The following is a 24,577-nucleotide window of genomic DNA, read 5'->3' as shown; positions in this document are numbered from 1 at the left end:
CTGCCTCGCACACCAGTGTTAAGCATTTTTTTGATCAAATTAAATCTGGTAATCAGCGCAGGGCCAGCAGCAAGCCCACATGTCCCGGTGTAGAGTGGCCTCATCTCCCTGGGTCTCTTCCTTCATGCCCAGCCTTGCCTCTGCTCATGGGGCCTGGGAAAGGTCAAGCTCCTCTCTGCAGGCTGCGAGCACAGCAATGCTGAAACGTGCTGGACCACTCTGAGGTGGCTTCGAGGAGCACCTAGGTCGGGCAAGGAGTTGACTGGCCATGATCCAGATCCAAAAAGCAGCAGGATGGACTCTGCTCACTAGCCTCTGTTGTTCTGGTGCCTGTGAGACGGTGCTGGGGGCGTACCAGGGGCTCCCAGTGCTTCAAGAGATGGGGGCACTGCTGCTTAGGGCTGTGACAGACCCCCCCCGCCCCGTGCTCTGTCACTGGTGTCTGATCTCTCTGTACCTCGTGGCTGTACAGATAAAGTCTGTTCTGGTGGCAGCGTCTCATTTTCTGCTCCATGATTTCTTTGTGCTGCTGGTGGCAGCTGGAAGGTGCTGAGGGGAAAAGAGCTGTCCGGAGCCTCACCCCTGTGTTTGGCGATGTATTAAAAGGCGATTTGCTTTGTGCTGATGTTTGTTTCGACCCAAAACCATGTCTCTCCACTTCCTCCTTGACTGAGCAAGTGCTGAGAAAAGCCTGGCCCTGGTGCTGGGTGGGTGACACTCCCGTTGTCACTGTCCCCAGCTACTGTGGGCATGCACGGCAGCAGAGGCGTGACAGTGTCCCCCCTTTGCACCCCCAAACTGCCCTGTGGGGTTGTGGGACTCACAGGCAGGCTTACACTCCTCATTGGCACACATGGTTGTTAATATCTGATGATTAAAAATGATTACAGTGATGCGTCTGCCCAAAATAAGGTGTAAATGACACCATATGCTGGGGCCAATAGCATGGATCTTTATTTAACAGTAAACGTGAGGGGGAGAGAGGGAAAAGATGGGAGCGTGGAGAGAAAGTGACTGCAGCCTACATCCATCGAGTGCTGAAGGGAAACAGTCCAACAAACACCACATGCGTGGGGTTTCTATTCTGCTGAGGCTACGTGGGAACATCCCCTGTACCTCTCCCTGGGGCGGGGAGCTTCACACCGGTAATACTGTGGATCACGGGACGCTCGGGGACTCTTTACACCTTCGGAGATGCTGCAGCTGTCTCCAGGTGAGCGCAGTTGAATTAACGATGGCCCATCAGTTGAGATGGGTACCTTCAGCTTATGTGTGACTGTCCCCAGACTTGGGAACGGAGTTTTCACAGCTGAGCCATTACGTGAGGGAGGACATTGGCATGATAAGGACTTACTCCACATGGCAAATCTGCAAGCCTCGGGTGTGCGCACTCTTCTGCACCGGGCAGGCGGCTCTGTCCATCACTGCCAAAGCACCAGGCGGATTGTTCGAGCCACTGGCACCCCCGGTCCGGTCCCCAGCTCCCCATCAACACCCTCACATCCCTACCCACCCATGGCCCCCTGCTCACCGCCACCCACAGCCCCTTCGCGCCCCGAATCCTCTTTCGGCCCCCTTCCCTTCCTCATCAACCCCCTCTGTCCCTCGCACCTACCATCCTTTGTGTCCCTCAGCTCCCACTCCCTGTTCAGCCCCCAAAGCCCTCTATCGCACACCCAGCCCCGCCGCTCCCAGTCCCCCCGCAGCCCCAGATCCCGTCCAGCCCCGTCTCCCCCCTTGCCGGGGCTGGGCTGTTCCCGCTCCGCTCTTGCCCTCGCCTCTCGCCCTGAGGGAGCAGCAGTCGGGCGCTGCCGGCCCGGCCCTGTATGTGGGGCGCAGGTGGAGGAAGCCGGTGCTGCGGGCGTGAGTGAGGGCGAGGGGGCTGAGGGGGCCGGGGAAGGGCTCAGGGCTGTCCCCCTTCCCCGGTAACGCGGCTGTGCCCAGCGGCACGCGGCCGGGCCTGGCCGAAGGCGGCGACTCCAACCCGGCCAAGCGGCACCGGGAGCGGCTGAAGCGGGAGCTGGAGCGGCGGGCGGGGCTGCTGCCCTTCCCGCCCGACGTGGTGGCCGGGCTGGACAGGCTCTCGGTGCAGCGCCTCAGCGCCGGCTTCCTGCGCGCCAGGGGCTTCTTGGGCGGTAAGGGATGGGCGCATTCCCACCGCTCCCCCTGCTCGACATTCCTGCCTGGAATTGTGTGCTGTCCCCCTCCTCCCTCACCGCTGTGTCACCCCCTCCCGGGATGTTGTTGCACACTTCGGCAATTCCTTTCCCCCCCTCTCTCCGTGGGCCTGTTTTCCTTCAAAGAGTGTTTTTCACTTAGAATTTCTAGTGGTGGGTGGGTGTTTTGTTCTGTTTTGTTTTTTGGGTGTGTTTTTTTGTTTTTGTTTTTTTGGTTTTTTTTTTTTTTTTTTTGGTTGTTCCCTAGAGATTCATGAGGTCTCCCTCACCAAAAACTTGTTTTCTTTCCCTCCCAGAATAGTGCTTTCTTTCATCCGTAGAATTTTTGGGGTTTCCTCCGCACTTTCAGGAGTTTCGTGTCAATCCCACCTCGAATTTTGTGGGATTTTTTTTCTCTTTTCGAATTTTGACGGGTTTCCCCCACTTGAATTGTGTGAGTTCTCCACCCTCGAATGCTTGTGTCTCTAACAACGTCAATTTTTCTGTTTGGAGATTTTTTGTTTCCCCTTGAAATTGATTCCCTCCTTCCGCCTCGAATTTTGTGGGATTTCCCTCTCCCCCTCCAATTTTGCTGTTGAGTTGGGTTTTTTGCCCTCGAATTTTGAGGTTGGTTTCTCCCCTCCCCACCCCCCTTGGATTTTGGGGCTCCCTCCCACCCTACTTGATTTTTTCTGCTTCAAATGCCGGTGGGTTTTACCCCTTGTATCTTTCCTGTCTTTACGCCTCTGGAATTTTGCCGTGCCCCCCTGGAATTTTGTTTTCCTCTCCCCCCGAATATTTTGTTCTTTATCTGCCCTAGAATTTAATCTTTTTACCCCTCAGAATTTTGGTTTCTTTCCTCTAGAATTGCTTTTCCCCCTTTTCTAGCCCACATTTCATTGCTGTGCCATCTCCAGCTGCCAGGCTGGGGCTGTGTTCGACCCTGCCATGGAATCAGAGGGGTCTGGAGGGGTGAAGTTGGTTTTGTTTGTGGGTTCTCCTGAGGTAAAGTATTCTGGTTTATGCGGGAGGGCTGAGGCAGAGCCTTGGGCATCCCAGCTGGGGAGTTTCCCGTGGAAGTGACTTTTTCCCCCCTCTGTTCCGATAGGCTCGCGGTGCTGGACGTGAGCAGTAAGCAGTGATGTGCTGGCAGTTGATCTGGGAGCCTTTTATTTTCGGGAACCGTTCCGCCGCCCTGTAATTGTGATTAAGAGGAGCCCTCAGGAGGGCATTGAGGTATCCCTGGATTTTCCTGGTGGAGTAGCAGTGGCTCAAAAATACTGCGTTTTCAAGCCACAGAGTCACCACAATTTCTCATTGAATATATTCAAGGCTTCCCCCCACCCCCTTTCCACTCTCTTTTAACCCCACTTAAAGGACTGGCAAGTGGGTGAGCTGGGAGAGGAATGGCTGCACCAGATCATCAGGAAACTTACGGTTCTGAGATTGTCTCATTTGTTTTGGGTCCTTTTCCCCCCCTGTCGTTCCATCTGGTTTAATTCCATGACACCGATTTCCAGTTTGTCTGAGGCTGTGGGGTGGTTTTGAGGCAGGTGTGGCAGGGAAGGAGAGCTTCAGCCTTTCAGATGCAAATAGCGATTGCAGACCGAGCTGAGTCCTTGGTGTTGCTTAATACTAATTTAAAAAGAATCCTTAAATGGAACTCTGGACAAGCTTATCAACAAAATAATTGATTTTAAGTGACTTTATTTATTTATCTATCCACCCTGCTTGAGCGCTCCCTAAAAGAAGATTGTGGGAAAGCAAGGACAAAATCTGGGATGTGCTGCCATGGATTGTGAGGAGGAACAGCTGGAGCAGGTCTCAGGTGTTGCCCATGATCGCTGACAGCAATTCACCCAGCAGGTTTATGCCAGCCCATCCCCTGCCAGAATAAATAAATAATTATTGATTTATTAATTATTAATCTGTGTAATAACTAACAGCACATAATGTTACTTTGTCATTTCAATTTATGCATGTGATATGTGGGGAAGTTTGTATGGGCTTAAAGGTCATTGACTGTTATAAGGATGTGTTTTTCCTGAGGACATGAGGATTTTTACTCTTTATATAAGCCCGAAGGGAAGCTGTCCCTGCTGCCTCTCTGCCTGCGTGGGGGCACCACTAAAGGCCTGCAGTTCAGTGACAGGAATCGGAGGATTTAAGGCTGCTCAGTGTTCTGTTGTTTAATCTGTGGAGTGGTTTAGCGATCAGCAGGCACTGCCTTTGCCGAGCAGGGTTATTTAGGCAAACAAATCCTTCCTTGGGCTGATGTGCTGTGTTGGCGGCTCTACTGCCGCCCGGGTGCCAGCTTTCTTCAGGGCTTTGGAAGAACAATGGACAAGAGCATCCTGTTTGTGTTTGTGGACTGATTCCACCCCATTTTTTTCCGCTCAAATCTCTCCAGTTTAACAAAGCAGGAAGCAGCTCAGTGCCAGCTGTGTTCAGTAGCTCTGGTGGAGGAGGGATCTCAGCCAAGGTCTCCTCCTGATCCATGGCAGGTGGAAGAGGCTCCCTTTGTGATGGGGCAGCACCACTGTCTTCTGTGAGGTTCCCAGGTGCCCTTCCCTTCCCCCATTGCCCGACTTTGCAATCCCAAGTTCCCACAAGTGCTTCCTTGCCGTGAAAGAGGTGAGCTTAGGAGGAGAGCAGGATCACAGGAGGGATGCAGACATTGGGAGAGGTGTCCTGCCAGGGAGCAGGATATCCAGCCCATCTGACATCCATCCCATGCTGGAGAAGCAGCACTGAGCAGAACCCAGCACCTGGACCAGAAGGGCCAAAAGGAGCTGAGGTTGCTTCCAAGCTGAGGGTCCTATCCAAACATCAGTGGCAGCTGATTTAAAGGCTTGTACGTCCTCCTTTCCCATCCAGGTTTCTTCCCCTACAGCAGTCCTCCCAAATGCCTTGTTTCTTCTCTGCCTTGGTGAACAAGTATTTTTAATTATCATTCACTACCTTGACCTTCCTCCCTGCTCTGCTGGAGGCTCTTTCAGCTCATGGCGTTTGGTAGAGGTGGGACTGTGCTGCAGGGCACCTCCCTGTCCCCTAGCCCATGTGCTGTTGTTGGTGGCCGTGCCACTGCTCCAGGGGGTGTACAGCACGTCACACCAGCTGTGTGCCAGCAGCTGATCCCAAGTGACACAACCAAAAGCTACATGTAGTCAAGGCCTCCTTGCTTCTAAAAGTGCAGTGAGATCTTTTAAGAGACCATCCATTATTAACATGTGTTCTTGGAAAGCAGGGCATGCACACCATTCAGGTAGGGATAAATAATGCATCTGCTTAATGAAATTTTTGCCAACAGGAAGCTGTGGCAGGTACAAAGTTAAGTAAAACCATGGTATCCATTATGAATTAACAAACAGAAAGTCAGGAAGTATTTGCCAGTGGCTGGAAAATAGGCTTTGAACAGTGCTGATGAGAACCCAACTGATGGTTCAGCAAGGCAGGGAAAAGATGGCTCTGTGGACTGGTGTCAGCAAATCTGTGCCCACTTCCCTCACCATTTACATGATGCTTTCTAAACTTCCAATATTTTCTCTCTTACTAACAATAAAATGTAGGAAAAAGCAATGTTGAGGGGTTATTTGATGTGAGGAGGATGTACTGAGCAGCAGAGCTGCAGGTCCCTCTGCCCATGAGCAAGGAGAAGCTGGAGAAGTGGATGGGAAAGTAAGATCTGGAGATCCACTCGTGGGAGTAGGGACTTTACTGTGAGGTAAGACCAGTTCTTCAGGGGATTGGCACAAATGATGGAAAGAGAGAGGTGGATAAAAGGCAGTTTTGTTAAGAAATCAATCAATCCTTCCCCCAGAGTGGCTTGTACATGCTGAGGTGTTTGGCAGAAGGCTTGTAGGGAGCACCATTACCAAAATCCTTCTCTGTCCCCGCTCCGCGACCTGCTCAGACTGACAGTGGCCATGCAGATGGCCCAGCCCTCACCTGCAGCTCTTGAAGAGTCAGGAAGCAGTTTGGTTTCCTTCTTCAACACCTGGAGCAGGTTTGGGATCGAGTTGTTTAATTTTTCTCCTTTGCAGACAATGGCTGATGGAAACCCTCCTCCCAGCAGGAACTTTTGCTGTGTGGAGGGAAGGGGCCTGGGAGATATCCTCTCAAAAATGTTAATTCCTGCTTGGTGCTGCAGAGATTTCTCAGGTCTACAAAGCCCTGGCTAGTTCAGGAGTTCACTGGCAAGTTTGGTAGGCAGCGAGGTGTCCCTGCAGCACCACATGAAACAGATTCCCAGGTTGGGAAGCACCTGGAGATGGAGGGAGGAAACCCACCCCTGGTGGTCCCTCCTGCTCTCCTGTTGACAGCACGAGGCTGGGCGGCAGAGAGCTGGTGAGCACTGTGTGTGAGGATGACCAGGGGGGAGGGAGCATTGTCCTCCTGTGGGGAGGCAGGTGTGGGCAGGGAGCTTGTTCCCCAGAGACAGGAGAGAGTTTCTTCCTCTCAGCTAAAAGGCTTTTTTTTGGCCAAATAGCCTGCAGGGCCTGGCAGGAGCTGTTTCTTGGAAGAAATAGCATGGAAGTTGTGTAAGCCTCGCTGCTTTCAGGTGACCAGCTTCTCACCTTTCTCACCTCCAGCAACAAAGATGACACTGGTGGCCAGAGGGAGGGAGCCCAGGAAAAGTCACTTCTCTCCTTTTTATTCTCGTCTTTTTTCCCCTGCAAGTGTCTGTCCCCAGTTGTGCAGCAAGGGCCAAGGCTGCGCCTCGTCTTGCTGCCCTAGGGGAAGGAGTGCGCTGTGCCTGGAGTGTATCCTGCCTTTCCTGGTGTCCAGCTCCAGGCGGGATGCACGTAGCAGAGAGGATGTGGTGGTTCCCTGGCTCGTTCTGCTCCATCAGTCTGATGTGCGGTGACAGTTCTGCTGAATTGCTGACCCCAGGGGCTGCACGGGGCTATTTATGGACACACAAAGCTTGGGAGACACCGGGCAGGATGCCAGTCTGGTGTGGCCACAGCCAAGAGCCCGCCCTCTTTGGGGATCCTTGGGTGGCTCGTTGGCAAAGGCACTGTTTGGTGAAGTTCATGGGGGAGTCTCCATTGGAATTCTGATTTATGCCTCACAGCCTGCTGGTTGGATCCTGTTTGGTGGCAGACATCCCCACGGAGGACAGCGGGCTGTCCTCTGCTGTTAATGTGTCTCCTCTGGCCCCACAGTCCAGATGCTGATAGTAAAGCCTGCTTTTAGGCAGGGGTTGAGATCAAGATTTCTGTTTGCAGGGGCGATGTCAAACCATTAAACCAGAGCCCTGAGCAGAGAGCAGCACCTTTAGCTGCTCTCCTGTCAGCCAGGTTTATTTTTATCTCTCACCTCCAGCACAGCAGCCTGGGAGCTCACGGAGGAGGACTGAAGGCCTTTAATAATTCAGTGCTCCCGCATTTTGCTCCCAGTGATCAGAGAAGTGAGCTGCTGGAAGGCTGCTGGCACAAACCTGCTCCATCCACACCACAGGGCCCTGCCTGGGTGTTGTGGCCTCTCTCATGCTGTTCTGCCTGATGGCCTGTCCCTCTCTGAGATTTTATGCGGGCTCCAGTCTGGACAGGGGACCCCGGGTGGTCCCTCGGGGTGGGACAGAGTGAGGCCACAGCAGCCTGTGCGTGTCCACCCCAGCTGGCTCGGGCCTGACCCACAGTTGTACAAACATGTGCTGTAACCTTAGTCCTGGTGTCAGCCTATCCCTGGCCAGCTCCTGAAATAGTCTGGGCAGGCTGAGCTTGGGGAATTCTCCCGAGCTCCCAGAAGCAGCAGGATTGCTGCAGTATCAGGTGTTTTTCTGTAAGTATTAGAACTGGACTGTGCTTTGCCTTTGGTTATGGAGCAAAGTCGATCTTAGGGATGGTCCTGTGCCTGGTGGAAGAACTTTATCCCCAAAGCCTGACTCTGGAACATCTGCCTTTTGCAGCATCTGAGATTGTTCAGGATCAGCTCCGTGCAGATGGAGGAGCTGAGTTTCAGCAGCTGCTTTAACAAAGCACAGGAAGAGCAGAGCCTGTTACAGAGCCTGGCTTTGTTTATATGCTGGTGGCTGTTGCCTCCTGACTTGCTGTCCAATTGCTTCCAGAGTCCACTTGATGCTCCCATAGCCTCTGAGCTTGGCAGCCCTCCTGCTGTCCAGGAGCTGGCAAAGGCAGATCCAGGAGAACTCTTGCTCCGTCTGTGTGCTGGCAGGCCACAGTGGTGCTGCAGCTGGTGTTTCACACCTTTCCTCCCAGATCCCAGTGGGAGCAGCAGGTTTACCAGCAGCCAAATGCTGTCCTCTGTCCTCGTGCTGGCAAGGGGCTTCCCAGCTTTCCTGTGAGCTCCTCTGTCCTCTGGACAGGCCTGCCATGCACAGGCTGGTTGTCATCTTACCCTTTAATTTTTATCCACACCAAAATGTCCCCAGGAACCGTTCTCTTGGGGAGTACAGAACAAAATTTACAGGCACATCCTTCAGTTCAGCTGAGTGACAGATTCCCTCATGCATGTGGATTGTGCATGGACCACTACTAGATCTCGGGTGTCTGTGTCTGGATCCGTGTGTTTTCTATGTTGTTTTTCTCCCACTGTGAGCTGTGGCTTGCCTTAATTTGGTTGAGTAAACCCACTGTGTTGGTGAACTGTAAGGAGACATCACTGACTGAGCTGTGTCCTTCAAAATGGCGCATTCCTGATCCTGGGATTTGCTGCAATGCCTCCTGTGTAGGGCAGACTTCTGCTGCTGTTGCCAGCATGTGCCCAGGTGGTCAGGAAGGCCATGGTGTGGCCACAAGGCCAGGGCAGTGACTGTCACCTGTGCTGAGCATTGCTGAGGCCACACCCTGAATCTTGTGTTCAATTTGGGCCCCTCCCAACAAGAAAGACATTGAGGGGCTGGAGCATGTCCAGTGAAGGGAACAGAGCTGGGGAAGGGTCTGGAGCACAAATCTGACGAGGAACAGCTGAGGAAACTGGGAAAGGGGATCAGCCTGGAGAAAAGGAGGGTCAGAAGGGACCTTCTTGTTCACCACAACTCCCTGACAGATGGGAGCTGGGCTCTGCTTCCAGGGACCAAGGAACAGGACAAGAGGAAACGACCTCAAGCTGTGCCAGGGCAGGTTTAGTTTGGGTATTTGGAAAAACTTCCTCACAAAAGAAGTCAAGCATTAGACCAGGCTGCCCAGGGCAGTGATGAATTCACTGTCCCGGGAAGACCTGTGGATGTTGCACTTGGGGACATGGTTTGGTGCTGATCTTGGCAGTGCTGGGGAATGACTGGGCCCTATGATCTTTCCCCAGCTTTAATGATTCCGTAGTTCTATGATTCTGATGCCTACCTGCTTTAGGATCCCTGGTTTTAACTGCTTTTTACTTATAGGTTGTTAAAAGGGGGGCAAAACGAGTGGGGGGGGGGGGGGGGGAAACCCAGACTGAAACAGTTGAGGGTGTTTGAGGGGTGGGGAAACATTCTGTTCATATCAGCTGTTGTGAGGGGTGAAGCAAAGGGCTGCGACGGCACGGTGGCTTCCCCTGCACTGTCCAGCTTGCAGCATTCCAGCTGTTGTGGCAACGTGTTCCTGCAGCACTGATGTCCCTTGCCTTTTCTTGGTACAGTTGCTCTGAAGAATCCTGGTGCCAAAGAAGCCCAGAGGGACGGAACCTGTGGCACTGGACCAGCTCTGGCCTTGGCAGCGGTTCCAGAGGGTGAGCTGCTCCTACAGGTTAGTGCTCCTCACAAACGCCTTCGTGGGATCTTCCTCTTGTCCCTCTTCCAGCTCCTTTGAGCTGTACTCCAAAACCAGGCTGTTTTTTCGGTCATGGCAGGTGATTTGTGATTTCATGTGGTGTAGCTCACTGTGCTTCTCACTGGGCAGAAGTTTAAGACCTCCAGAGGTCCCTAGGGCAGAAACTGTTGCTTCTTCCCTGCTTTTCCCATTATTCCTGGAAAAAGTTGCCATTTTTAAATAGTGCATATGTAAGGAGCATCTTGTTAGATTTCTGAGCGTGGTGATTCATCTTTTCTGCTTCTCTGCCCTCATGTCTAAGTGTGCCAAAGGTGTAATGTGAGAACCAGACTGAGCAAGGTGATTGAGTGCAGTTTTCAGCATGGGCACACTGATCCTGATTCGAGGCTATTGCCCAAACGCTGGTGAAAACAGGGAAGAAAGCATCGTGAGAGTCTCCCCTGATTTTGAGGAAGTGATGCATTACACTGAGCACACAGATAGGTGCTGATGGGCCACGTGCTCATCCCTTAAACACAGGGTAGGTGGGTGTATCCCAGGAGCTCTGTTTTTCCCTAGTGGTTTTCTTTGGTGATCCTGGAGACAAGGCTGGTGGTGCTGCAGCTGCCATGGTTTGTTCAGAGGTGGCAGGAGGTCACCTTCTGTTCCCAAATTGTGCACAGAGAATGGGAAGAGGCCATGCTCTGGCAGCACGAGGTCCTGCAAGGACACAGGTCTGCTGTCCCCTGCCTGGCACCTGGGCACAGGCTGTGGCACTGTCCCCTGCCTGCCTGGCTGTCCTCCAGCACGGGCTGAGCATGCTGGGCAGCCCCAGCTCCCATCCAAGCTCTCACTCAGCACAAAGTGCAATTACAGTCCTGCCTGAGACCTGAGGATCTCTGTGTCTAGTGGGAGAAGTGCTAAAGCCAGCCTGGTTAATAACCAGAAACCTGAGGGTTTTCCCTCAGGATGTAACAACTGCTCAGCAGGGCTTGCTGGGGGTTGATGCCCTGCTCATCAGCTCCTCCCACAGTTGGGTACCATTCTTTTAGAGGTACCAAACTGGGTCTGAAAAGCTGGTTCAGCTCTCTCAGGGTCTGTCTGTGTTACCCTGCAGGTGGCAGGAGCTCAGAATCTGTCTCTGTACCCCCCAAGGAAACATTCCTCCATACTTAAAAACATACTTCCACCGGGTCTGTCACCTCTGATGGCCAAACTTCCTTTGTTTCTCGGTCTGCTCTGATTCTTCCCCTCTCTTCCTCTGAAGCTGCTCAAAGGGTTAAAGTGCATTTGGCAGCACTAATTAACCTATGCAGCAGATTCCCACACACTGAGATCAACCCCAGTAAATAGAGAGAAGGTTTGTGCCTGGAATAAAGGGAAGGAGAGGGGAGAGAAACTCTGACCTGGACAATGAAACAGGAGTTGGCAGCAACAATAGCTGGACTTGACTGGGACTACACGCCAGGCCCTAATTAATGCTGATGCTGTACATTATGAAATGAGGGAAGCAGGCCAGGGCTGGCTACTGTGGCTTCCCTGCCAGGTTAGTGGTACAGGATGGTTTTGGCTCTGAAAAGCCACAGGGCCCACACTGCAGGAGCCTTGCCTTCCAGAGAAGTCCTGCTTCATGCTGCCAAAGTGTCCCCATGATGATCTGTTCCCCTTATGGAGGAGTGGCCACGTGGTGGTGTCAGGGCAGTGAAAGCTCTTCAGCTTCTGGGAAGATAAACCAATGATTTTCATGGGGTTTCACTGCCTTTGCTCCTTGGGTAGCACCACGGGCTTGAAGGTGTCTGCTGGGTGACTCGGGATTTTCAGAGCTGGGGACACTGAGCCACAGGGTGATGTGTGCCAGCAGGGCTCAGGGAGCCTCCTGCTGCGAGGCTACTCTCAGCCCTGGCAGGGGGATGACAAGGTCTCCAATGCCCTGGGCTCTGTGCCACAGAGGCTTACAAGGGTTGGTGCTGTGCCTGCAGCACTTGAGGGTGCTTCCCTGGATCCTGTCAGTGCCTGTGTCAGCAGTGTTCTGCCTGTGGGCTCCTGCCTGCTGCCAGAGAGCAGGGATGGAAAGCCAGGGCTCCTGGAAAGGAGCTGAACTTCCAAACTGGTAGGGACACTCCTCTGCCCCTTCTAGTCTTCTGCAGGTGTAAAGGACACTGTCATCCAGCACCCTGGTCCCTTTTCATGTGTCCTGTCCTGCCAGTTGTGGGGTTTTTAGCTCAGGGAAAATGTCGCAGCGCGCCGTCGGGGCGTGCTGGGCGGCGAATGCAGGGGTGCGACCGTCCCCCTGCGAGCTCTGCTATCCCAGTTATCAGAAGGTTCAGCGCAGGGACAGAGGAAGACAGGGCTTGGGGTAAACCAGAGTGTATTTATCAGATGGACAAGATGGAGCCCCAAGACCAGACATGGGAGGGGGTTAACAGAAGTTTTTATACAGTAACTCAGGAGGAGGGGTGTAGGAACATTCACCAATGAGGGTAAAGCTGGGGAGGGGTCTAAGGTGGGACTAAACTATTGTAAACCTATCAGGGGAAATAGGGCAGTGGAATAACACAAAGTAACAAAAAGGATGTCGAGTATAACAAAATAAACAGGGAATGCTTTGGAAGGAGGGGTTGGGACAAGGAGGATTGGCAGGGAGAGTTCTGGAAAAAGGGGCATGGATGGGGGGGATTAACAACTTGGAAGGGAGGTGGTTAGGGAGGGGCTTTGGAAGATTGACAACTGGGGAGAGGAGGGATTAGGGGCGGGAACAGGGCGCAAACATGAATTTGAACAAAACACACTACAACAGGAAAACACCCAAATTACTTCCCAAATTACTTCCCAAATTTATGAAACTGGTAGCAATGAGCCCCTGTCGAGTAAGACAGAGGCTGTGATCAGCTCAGCCTATTCCTGCCAGGAAGCCCAGTGCTCCCTTGAATATTGACTTTGCAATCCTGGAGCTTGAGGAGTGGATGGAAGGACCAGTGAACTGTGAACTGTCTAAATGTGTAACATTAAAAATGCAATGGAAACTTCAGATTGATGGCTGCATTTGCTCTTCTCTGTGGGGAGGGCTTGGGGCTTCAAATCCATGCAGGCACAACAGGTTTGGGTATTTATGTTATGAAAACAGAGCACAGTATTCAACCTAAGGGGTGTGGGGTCTGCCACCAGGTGGTGTTCCAGGGGAAGTGATCTTGGAGGTGATGATCTTAGAGGGATTCTCCAACCTAAATGATTCTGCGATGTATTGACTGAAAGGAAAGGGTACTCTGGGGTCATGCAGGGATTCTGTAGTTTTCCCCCACATTCAGGCACCAGACCCAGCCTGAATTCCCTGCTGCTTTGGAAGAAACTGGCTTTTCAGAAATCAGATTGTTTTTGCTGCAATTTCAAATCCAAACCCTTATGCTTTAGCTTTTGGTTTTTCCATTTCCACTGGTTAAAAGGCCCTTTCAGCACTGGTCACCTTGAGGAGGGAACGGGCAGCAGAGACAACACCTTCCTTGGCCTTTCTCCTTGCCCACGGACAGTCCAGGTATTCCATGGTCCATCTCCAGGCCACTCCTCTGGAAGCTGGGATGGCCACACATGGCTGCCAAGGCCCTCAAGGCTGTTGGAAAGGCTCATCTCCACCAGAATAGACCTGTTCCTGATGGTGTCCACTTTCATACTGCAAGAAGTTCAGAGGATTTTATCTGCTCCCTGCACATGATGAGGATAAATGTCCAAAGCTGAGTCTGAGTGAATGCTCCTAGGATGGAAGCACAATTTTCCATCAGTCTGGATTAGGCTGTTCCCGGGCAGCTGTGTGGAAGAGCTGTGTGAGCTCAGAGAGGCCATCTGTGGTGGCTCAGCTTCCTGCTAGCCAGGCTTTGGGTGCCCAGTGTCCTGCTGTAAAAGTGAAGTGATGGTGGCCTGCACCTGCTGATCTCCTCTCTCCTACAGGCACTCAATGGCTTCGTGCTGGTGGTGACATCAGAAGGGCTGATATTTTACTCCTCACATACGATCCAGGACTATCTGGGATTTCATCAGGTTGGTGAGACTCTGACTTGCTGTGGAGAGACACTTTTTCCTTGGTGGTGGAGAATAGCCCCAAGTTCCCTGCAGGGAGGAGGTTCTGCAGGGATCACAGGGTCTCAGGGAGTTGTTTGGGGCTTTTCCTTGGTCTTGGGAATTTGGACCCCGTGTTGCCAGCTGTGGTCACTGATAGGTGACAAGGGACTTCATCAGCCCATAGATACTTTCCAGCAGCCATGTTGATGGGCCTTCATGGAGTTCATGGCCATGGTGAGATGTTTGGGGTTCCTTGCCCGCTTTGCCTGGGGCACCCACTCAAATCCTGGAAAATCCTGCAAGGCTCCAGCACTCTGGGCACCCAGGTAACCTGGAGGACACTAGATAATATACACAGGGAAGTGGGACTTACCTGCAGTCCTTCAGCTACTGTGGTTTGATATCTCCCACACACAGCTGGCTGTCCCCAACACCTGGGGTAGATGACACCTGTCCACCTGGGCACAGGGAGCAAGTCCCTGGGCTTTGTTCTCTTGGGAATAATCTAGGGATGCAGTGGCCTTGCTGCTGTTTTGTTTCCAAATCCATGCTTTCATCTCATTTCTTAAGTCAGCACTAGGATTTTGAGTTATGGGAATGTCAGAGGGAAGCTGTATTGGCTCTTTAGGCTTCTCAGGGGAGGAAGTCAGGCCCAACATGGGCAAGGGGTCCTTAAAGCCAGATGTGCTGTCTGTTCCCACCAACATCAGTTCTAGGGGAAAGTTTCCAACCTCCTTTAGCCAGGGACTCATTTGAGCACCAGGGAAACTGGGTAAGATAAAACCGGCTGGGGCCATGACGGGCTGTTCCCAGGTGGGACATGAAAACTGGCACTGGGGATAGGCTGCAGAGCTTACAGATGGCGTGTCCCCTCAAGACAGATGTCATACACCAGAGCGTCTTTGAACTGATCCACACCGAGGACCAGCCGGAGTTCAGGCACAACCTCCACTGGGCCCTGGACCCACCGCACACACCCGAGGGTGAGCTTTCTCCAGCAGGTGAAGGCAGGCTGCCATCCTGGGTGGCACGAGGTATGTGGCTCCCCAGGGGTGCTGGGAGGCCAGCTCGCTGTCACCACTTGCACCAATGTGGCTCAGGCTTCATCCAAATGTTGTGGCTTTTTCCACCAGTTTCTGTTGCTGTGCTCTGCAAACTGCTGCAGTGCCCAGTGCTGGGGACCTCCAACCCTTGCTGGGGTGAATCCTTACTTGATTCTCTCAGTCCTTCTCTTCCACAGCAGGCGAGAGTCTTAGCTCCTCTGCTGCCGTCTACAAGCCGGATCAGCTGCCCCCAGAAAACTCCTCCTTCCTGGAGAGGAGCTTTGTGTGCCGCTTTCGCTGCCTCCTGGATAACTCCTCCAGCTTCCTGGTGAGTGCAGACCCTCCACAGCAGGAGAGGGGCAGGCTCACCACAGAGGTTCATACCACCACTGAAACCACCCCCTGGAAGATCCCGTGCTCCTTTCTGCCATGTGCAGCACTTGCCTGTCTAAGCCAGAGACTTTCCCTGTTTTTCATAGGTTTGGCCTGTACCTACAGCCTCTCCCTGTGAGTTTTGTTCCTCTCCTCTCAAAAATGCTGAATCTTGAATAATCAAGTGCTTTTCTCCCCTGTGTTTTGCTTGGTTTTTCTGTTAAAAGTATGCCTTAAGATCAGGTATGTGGAGGTCATCCCTCCTCCTCTCTTCACAGGAGAGCACAGGGTGCCCAGGGAAGCTGTGGCTGCCCCATCCCTGGAAGTGTCCAAGGCCAGGTTGGATGGGGCTTGGAGAAACCTAGGATAGTGGAAGGTGTCCTGGCCCATGGCACGGGGATTGGAACAAGATGATCCTTAAGGTCATTCCAAACCCAAACCATGCTGTGATTTGATGATTCTGTTCACACCAACTCTGTAGACAGACATCTTCCTTTCCATGCAGCTCTCTTCCTTCTCACTTTTCTGAATGACACTGAGCTTTTCTTCTCTTCCCAGGCTTTGAACCTTCAAGGCAGGTTGAAATTCCTTCGTGGGCAGAACAAAAGGTCTGAAGATGGCTCTGTCCTGCCCCCCCAGCTCGCTCTGTTCGCCATCTCCACGCCCCTGCAGCCCTCGTCCATCCTGCAGATCTGAACCAAGAGCATGATCTTCAGGACCAAGCACAAGCTGGACTTCACGCCCTTGGCATGTGATGCCAGGTAAGCAGCAGAGCTTTCAGTGCTCCATTCCTGACATCCCACCCCAGCCTTGCCTTTGAGCTCAGTGTGCTCTCTGTGTCTCGCAGGGGCAAGATTGTCCTGGGCTACACTGAGGTGGAGCTGCGGATGTGTGGCACCGGGTACCAGTTTGTCCATGCTGCTGACATGCTGTGCTGTGCTAAGGACCACGTCAGGAGTAAGAGTCCCCTCCCTGGTCACTTGTGCTGATGAGTGGGCTGGGACCAGGGCAGCTCTGTTGGCTGCTCTGTCAAGCCCGGTGGCTCTTTCCCACAGGATGCTTTGCTGTGCTGCTCCTGTCACTCCAGGGAGCTTGGTGTGGAGTGCAGTCAGGGGTGTTCAGCTGCATGGTGTCCCCTGTGCCTGCCAGCCATGCTGCTGCTGTTTCCAGTTGGAAAGGGCAGTGTGCCATGGTGACAGCACTGGTGCTTCCTTCTGGCAGTGATGAAGACGGGGGAGAGTGGCCTGACAGTGTTCCAGCTGCTGACCAAGGACAACTGCTGGAAGTGGGTGCAGGCCAACGCCCGGCTCGTCTACAAGAATGGCAAACCCGAGTACATCGTGGTCACACAGAGACCCCTCGTGTACGTGCTGGGGCTGGCATGGGCACAGCCTGGCTTTCTCCATGGTTCTGGGATGTCCTGAGCAGGGCAGGATGCTGGATTTGCCATTGCTGCTTGTACCTTTTAAAGGAGCAGCTGTGGGATTCTGTGCTTGGTGCTGTTCAGCCACATCCCCGTCTGCAAGGCCACCCCTCAATAGGGGTGATGCTCACTTATGCTGCAGATGTTTGTTTTTTGTGTGAGTGTCTTTGTGTGAATGCATGCTGGCTGTAGCAAAGGGGCTTTGGCTTGCAGGGATCACAATTGCCCATTGCAGAAGCACTTGTGTGTTGGATTTGTGCATGTGTCAGCCACAGTGTCCTCTTCCTGCCCTGCAGAGATGAAGAAGGAGGAGAGCACCTTCGGAAGCGGTCCATGCATCTTCCCTTCACCTTTGCTACAGGAGAGGCACTTCTCTACCAAAGCTCTCACCCTCTTCCAGGCTTCCCTGACTTTTTCCAGAGCAAAGGGAAACCCAGCAAGTACAAGAAGCCCTCCTGCAGCTATGTAGGGTGCTCCCAGAAGAACGGTATTGACCCCAGGTCTCTGCTGGGTGCTGTGATGCAACAGGACAAGGTGGTGTACACCTCCCACTCAGCTCCCATTCCAAACCCTTCCTTCAGCAGCACTTTCCAGCCTGAGGGTGTGTCTTTGCCAGGTGCAGGAGGGGATGCCTGGAGTATGGGCACAGCTCCAGCTTCTGCAATGGGCAGCAGCCTCCAAGAGAAGCTGTTGGATTTGCAGCAGGAGGACCCTCTCTTGGCCACCATGGACTTGCTCTCAATTAAGAGTGGCCAGAGCTGTTCCAACAAGCTCTTCAGTGCTTTGGAGGGCCTGGATTTGAATGCTGAGGACCTGAAGCTCCTGCTGCTGGATGAGAAAATGGTGATGGTCAGCACGGACCCAGACCAGTCCCCATCCCTGAGCAACAGCCTGGCCAGCAACCAGATTCTCTCCTGCATCCCCAGCCCTCCAGTGGATGGGCATGAGAGAGGGACACAGGTCTGTCCCCCGCCAGACACGGCCCCCAGCCCACAGGGAGGCACTGTTCCATGCCACACGGAGAACGAGGACTCGAGGTGCCACCTGGCACAGTGTGCAGGGCAGCCCAGCACTGCCCTGGCCCAGCTCCCCATCCTGCTGTGGGAGCAGCCCCTCAGTGCTGTGTCGGGGCTGCTCCCAGAGCTGGCTGAGCAGGAAGAGCTGTCCAGTGGAGACCAGTGGAGACCAGCTGGGGAGGAGACACTGCTCCATTCCTTCCAGCCAGTGCAGGGCACCCCCTGGCTGAGCCCCCAGCTCAGCCCCGGGAGCTCCCTGCCCGCAGGAGCCACCCGGGGCCCAGCAGCTGCAGGGGGACTTCTCAGCTGTGCAGCCCCTCCAAGAGGATATCCACCAGTCCTTCTCCCTGCCCAGCCAGTGCCAGCACCACGGGGCACCACCCAGCCAGCCAAAGCACCATCCCTTGCTGATCAGCGGGGTATGTGGCCACAGCCCCAACTCTTCTCCACAGGCCAGCCCATGGCAGGACTATGTTTTCCCACTCCTGCGGTCTCCAGCTCAGCCTGGCGTTTATGGCCTCAGCAAAGACATGATCTCCCAGTCCCAGGGATGTTTGGGCCTCGGGTCTGGTGTGCCCCCACAGCATTTTAACCTGAACGGATTCTGCAGCATGGATGCTGCCAGCACTGGGGACTCCTGGGAAGAGATGGCTCCATACCCCAGGTTTTTTTCCCCCCTTTCTACCAGCTTACTCCTGAAAAACAGCTGAGCCCTGTTCTTTCAGTGCCCCAGCACTCTTCCCCCAGCTCAGCTGCAGGGCACTTTGGGAGCATCAGCAGCCCTCTGGAGACATTGAATTCCTATGGGATACATGGCTCTGCGTGGAGCCAGGAGGGCAGGCACAGGGTAAGGGCCTTGCTCCAGCCTGGGGCTCAGTGTTTTCTGTGCTGGGAATCTGTCCAGCCAGTGCTGATAACCCCCTGCAAAGTGTCTCACCACTATTCTCTCTCTTTCCTAGCCCCACAGTGGCTGTGGTTTGCCCATCTCTCCCATGGGACTGCCCCAAGACCACCCAGTGCTGGGGGGAAGCCTGGCACTGCCCTGCCAGCCTCAGCCTCAGGCAGAAGTGCTGCCAGATGCCCCTCACACCTCCAGGAAGGACTTCTATCTCTAGGAGATACGGGAATGGACAAAGCAGGACTTTTCCCTGGGGAAGGAACTACCTTCAAGCTGCAGATAACAAGCCTTCCCCACTGCTGTGCACACCCTGCCAGTGCTATTGATGTTGGTTGCTTTGGCTCACCTGGTGTTTTTTTCTCAATTTCCCACCATCCTGCTCCCTGTGCTGTTCCTGTGTTGGTGTTGCTGGTGTGGGGAGGGACAGCAGCAGGCAGCAGGGCTGGAAGGCAGATTTCCCAGGGCTCTGGAGCAGGCTGAGCTGTGGTTGCAAGTCAGCCTATGAGTGCAACCAAAGCTTCACCAAAGCTTTGTATTTACATGCATGATCCAGCATGGATACCAGCCTCATGAAAGCCTGTCCTAAAGAAAGAGACAGGAAACGTTTTCACCCCTGGCATTAAATTTCCTGCCATCCCAGCCAGGCACCTGTGGCTGTGGCCATGTTGTACAGATATTGCCTGTTTAATAAGGAAAATGAGCCCTTTGTGGTGTTGTTGTGTTGCTCTGGTCCTTCCCCATGCCAGCTTTCCCTGTGTCCCAGGTGTTCCCAGTGTTTGGGATCCACGTTAGAGCTCCTCTAGCAAAACACCCTGGGCTTTGCTGTACTGTACAAGACATGCTGAGATTGGCTGCTAAACTGCTTTTCTCTGGGTGCTGGCGTCTCAGGTACCCTCAGACTTCAAGTCTCAAAAGTTTTCAGTTAAAAAACAGAAATTTCAATAAGATAAGAAAATAAGGATAATGCTACTTAAAGTACTGAGAGAGTGATATTTTCCCACAGGAAAAAAAAAAAAAAAAACCCAGATGACATGTGTGTTGACAACCCATATAATAAGAGTTGACAGATTTATTTTTATGCCACTCTGGTGGAAGGAAAAAACAACCTCTTACCGTCCCAAAGCAGCATCCTGTGGAATGGGATGAAAAGGTTGTTTAAAGATCAGAAACACAGTGACCCTTTAAGAAACTTGACAAAGCTCATCCCTCTTCCTGCTTGCCCAGCTTTGGATTCATGTGAATTCCTATGTGTTTTGTTTCAATGAATGGTTTTGGAGATCCTCCTTGATGTTTCCCTTGCTGGTTGTGTCTCTTCCCAATCTGGAGCTTGTCAGGGTTTGCTAGCTGCAGCATTGGAGCTCAGGCCTTGCCACTGCTGACCTGAGACACAGTGGGTTGAATTGGAAGGGATTCTAAGAAGCACTTGGAGCCTTTGGGATGCACAGTCCACCTGCTCGCTCCTGTCATGGATGTTTGAAAGGGATTGAGAAATCTGACAGAGAAGGGTAGGTATTTTTAAAAAAGTGCAATATTTCTATATTACAGTAATACATAATACATACGTTTATAAAGTTGCATTTAGATATATTGAAATATAAAGTATGTGTATTTATAAAATGTCTATATGTAGTTTCAAGTTTGGAATAGAAAGCATCTTTTAAGACAAATTAGCTGATTCTTTTGCCCTGCACTGTTGTTTTTCAGCCTGGAAACTAGAAAAAAACCACAGCTTGGTTTGCTCTGAATGGCGAATTTTCCACCATTCCCACCCCTACCTGGCACCTGCTTTTCCGTAGCAAAACAAGGCAGTTTTGCAACGTTTCTGAATTTTTGATGGAGATATGCTGGGAGCGTTTGATTTTTTATGGTTTCTGTGCCCTACTCTGCTTTTTTATCCCTGTTCCTTCAGAGGAGTTGGCTCTGGGCAGCACCACCTGTGCTGAGGGGGATGGAGGGATGGGACCAGAGCATCCCTGGGGCTGCAGCTTGTTGACTTCCAACTGAGTCCCAGATGCCGAGTACAACCTGACTGCTGCCAAACTTCCTCCTTGAGCCAGGTCCTGAATGCGTGGGCAACCATTCCGTGACCAGCTGCCCTGATGGGTTTCTCCTCTTCCTTGCCATGCATCTCCACAGCACCACGAGCTTCCCTGCAGCCCAGGAAGACTGCAGCCCTGCTGGCTGTGTCACCAGGGCTCTGTTTTAGTGAGCACAGCGTGGATTTGTTCAGCACGGTGTCTGTGCAGCCTGTGGAGCACAAGACATCATTTCTGTGGAGGGAGGTGCTCTCTGCTCCCAAAGCAGGCCAGCACATCCATAATTCATGCCCATCCTCATGGCAGCTGCTGCCTGTCTTCCCCTGAGCCTCGTGGCATTGATTCTTGACACACCAGGCTGGCCCAGGGAGGCTGGCTGAAGAAAAACCTTCCTTCTGGAGCAAGGGAGATGCCTCTGTTCCTCACCCCAGCATGTGCAGCCTGACCTGAGCCGTAGTGGTGAGAAAGGGGAGTTGGGCAGCTGTGCATTTGTGCTCTGGTTTGCATATCTGGAGGGAGCACAGTCCCATGAGGCAGATTTATCCCCAAGAGCTGGATGAGGCCAAGGAAGGTGTGAGGAAAGAGTTTGGAGACTGTCCTAGGTTGACTGTATGATGCTTTTATCCCCAGTCGTCTGTTCTGTTTATGCTGAATAATAAGTTTTGCACCTTTAAGACTTGTTCCAGGAGTGAAGGGGGGGAGAAGAAGCGTGCGCTCGAGTTTGTTTCCAGAAACTGCACTCACTCCTCCACATTCGTTCTCCTGGACTGTGTTGTCTGCGGATGGACAGACAGTGAGACAGAGCTTTCCTTAGCTTTTTTAGTTAGTTTTAGCTAGCTGAGGCAAAGAAGTTCCCTGGATTGTGGATTTTCCTTTTCTTTGGACCTGCTCAAACCTGCTCTGGACTGAACACCAAGAAGAGCAGCGGCAGCTCGCACCTGTGTGTGTCCCAGCAGGCCGGGCCTGGGCCGGGGCATTTCCAGCGCTGGAGGGACTGATCAGAGACTGAGTGAGCCGAGCTGCAGCCTGGGGGGGATTTTTTCTGAGTTTGTCCCTCTTTTGGAGCGGCAAGAAGTTTCATTATTTAATATTGTCTAGGTTTTCTTGTTTAATAAACAGTTTTTTCCACTTTGCTCCAAGGAAGTATTTTTCCCAAACCGGTTGAGGGGAGGGGCCAATTGAATCTGCCTTCCGGAGGAACCCCTTTTCGGGTTCTCTCCCAAATTTGCCCTGGACCAGGACAGGGACATACAGAACCATAGAATATCCTGAGTTGCAAGGATCGCTGAAGTTCTGGCCCTGCATGGGGCAGCCAGGAGATCTCCACGCCCTCAGCTGCTGCCTGGAGAAAGAGACCAACCCCAACTGACTACAGCCACCCTTCAGGAAGTTGTAGAGAGTGATAAGGTCACCTCTGAGTTTCCTGCTCTCCAGGCTAAACAACCCCAGCTCCCTCAGTCGTTCTTCATAGGGCTTGTGTTCCAAGCCCCTCTCCAGCCTCGTTGCCTCCTCTGGACACACTCCAGCGTCTCAACGTCCTTCCTAAACTGAGGGGCCCAGAACTGGACACAGCACTCGAGGTGTGCCCTCACCAGTACCGAGTACAGGGGAAGAATGACCTCCCTGCTTCTGCTGGTCACACCATTCCTGTTACTGGCCAGGATGCCATTGGCCTTCTTGGCCACCTGGGCACACTGCTGGCTCACGTTCAGCCAGCTGTCGACCAGTGCCCCCAGGTCCTTTTCCACCTGAGCACTGTCCAGCCACACCGTCCCCAGCCTATAGCATTGCAGGGGGTTATTGTGGCCAAAATGCAGGACTGGGCACTTGGATTTATTAAACTTCATCTTACTGGACTCTGCCCATGCATCCAACCATTCCAGGTCTCTGCAGAGCCCTCCTACCTTCCAATAGATTGACACATGCTCCCAGCTTAGTGTTGTCTGCAGATTTACTGATGAAAGACTCAATCCCCTCATCCATGTCATCAATAAAAATATTGAACAGACCAACGGGATCAGCCTGAAGCTGCTGGCCACGAATCCCCCACGTGCCCCTGAAATCCCTGTGCGCTCAGCCCACGCCGCCCCTCATCCACATAGGGAGCAGAGCCCTCCGCAGCCGGGGCAGTGCTTGCAGCTGCCCCCGCCAGCCACCGCTGTCAGCCCTCACCCTCGTAGATGAGCTGGGTCTCTTCCTGCTGCCTCCTCAAGTACCGCCCTGCGACCCCTAGGAACACAGAGCCTGTTATGGACCGTGGCCCAGATCCTGCTGTGGCAGGACAGGGAGGGAGCCCGGGCTCGTGGCTCACCCATGAACCTGACGGCCGCCTCTCGCAGGGGCTCCTGTGGGCTCTGCAGGTAGGGCAGGGCCCGGCGCAGGAGCTCGGCCACTTGGCTCCTGTCCTCTTCCAGCTGGAGAGAGCGGCAGGAGGGAAGGGTTAGCGCGGGGTCGGCCCCTGGGCCGGGCGCTCCCTGCGCCCTGCCCCGGCCTCCCCTGCCCGCACAGCCCCGAGGCCCGGCCAGCAGCCGCTGGCGCCGGGCTCTGGAGGGGGCAGAGGGCCGGCTGCTGCCCGGGGAGCCGCGGGGCCGCCCCGCAGCCCCGCTGGGCCGGGGCTCCATCGGCACCCGGCTGGGGCCCACGGGAGCCTGGTCACAGCCCCAAGGTTACCAGAGCTCTGGGAGTGTTTGCACAACCCTTTCAGCCACAGGGTGGGATGGTTGGGGTGTCTGTGCAGGGCCATCCTCAAAACAACGCATCCCCGCAATCTAAAATCCTTTGGATGAACATGATCTCTCCATCAATAAACTCATGTTCATGGCCACTGACTCTCCAGGAGCAGACTCTGGCTTTTCAGTCTTATTAAAATTCACAGAAAGTTTTGCTATGAATATTTTTCCCCCTCCTTTTAAATCACGAACAGACAGTCCCCGTTGTGCCTCCATGCTGGCTCCAGGTGAGCACCAACAACAATACAGATGCAGCTCATTAGAGCACGGCAGCAGGGTGATGATCCCGCTGCGTATTCCCCTGGGAAAAATTCCTATTTTACAGCTTAAGCTGGCTTTCAAACAAGCGGGGTGTGTTCCGGATCCAGTCCTGACGCCAGACTGTGCTAACGTGGTTGTCTATGTGAGGATCCCTGGGAAACTCGCCCTTGGAGATGGCCACAAACATTCTCCCAGCCAGGGACCGCCGTCTCTGTCCTGCCTATATGTTGAAAGATCGGCAGAGGGCAGGGCAATCCCACCGAAGGATGGATGAGGACAATTCCCAGGAGCCGGTATCCTACTGCAATGCCGTGGGTGGCGCATACGATTAAGAGGAGGCCAGGGTCCCCAGTCGACCTCCTCCCTAGGGAGGGTGCAGCCAGCCGGGCAGGGTCCCTGGCAGAACATGGACAGGGTGCTAGTGAAAGTGCTCTTGGAGGTGCCAGAGTTCCTTCTCTCGGCATCCTTTGGGACACGGGGAGCAAGCTGCCTACCACAGCCGTGTGAGGTCCACCCAGGAAGCAGCAGCTGAGATAAGCTACCTGTTGCACAGGTGCAAAGTCCACCTGGAGACAGAGCCATCAATAAACATACCCTCCCAGAGATCAGCCGGGACTGAGCTCAGGTGCCTGGGGCTGTGACTGAAGGATGTGTGGGTGGGGACACCAGGTGAGGCCAGTCAGACCCCTTACTGCCCTCAGGGGTCCAGCACTTGGGGCAGCCCAAGGTTTGAGAGGGAAGCAATGAGTGCTTTGAGGGCCCAGCTCTTCTTGGGACTGCTTCTCAGGATGGGGGCTGAGAGGAGCTACAAGGTGGTGCCCATCCCCATGCCTGGTCGTGACCAGCTCCCTGTGACCTTTTCCTGCATGGACAGGAGTTTACGGATTCTTTTGGGGGTG

General features: G+C 53.5%; 1 protein-coding gene across 1 annotated transcript; it reads left to right on the top strand.

The window, feature by feature from the left end:
* Positions 1-1,194: 1,194 nt before the first annotated feature.
* LOC137477672 (aryl hydrocarbon receptor-like) lies at positions 1,195-19,617 on the top strand. The gene is given in 13 exon segments (XM_068196829.1): positions 1,195-1,213; positions 1,869-2,135; positions 9,741-9,847; positions 13,790-13,879; positions 14,778-14,901; positions 15,141-15,271; positions 15,874-16,076; positions 16,163-16,272; positions 16,537-16,678; positions 17,035-17,982; positions 17,984-18,423; positions 18,426-18,601; positions 18,714-19,617. Coding segments are annotated over 13 exon segments (2,913 nt in total). The 3' UTR covers positions 18,870-19,617.
* Positions 19,618-24,577: the final 4,960 nt, after the last annotated feature.

This window comes from Anomalospiza imberbis, chromosome 7, assembly GCF_031753505.1.
Source record: "Anomalospiza imberbis isolate Cuckoo-Finch-1a 21T00152 chromosome 7, ASM3175350v1, whole genome shotgun sequence".
NCBI classification, from domain to species: domain Eukaryota; kingdom Metazoa; phylum Chordata; class Aves; order Passeriformes; family Viduidae; genus Anomalospiza; species Anomalospiza imberbis.
This window is presented reverse-complemented; position numbering and strand designations above follow the sequence as displayed.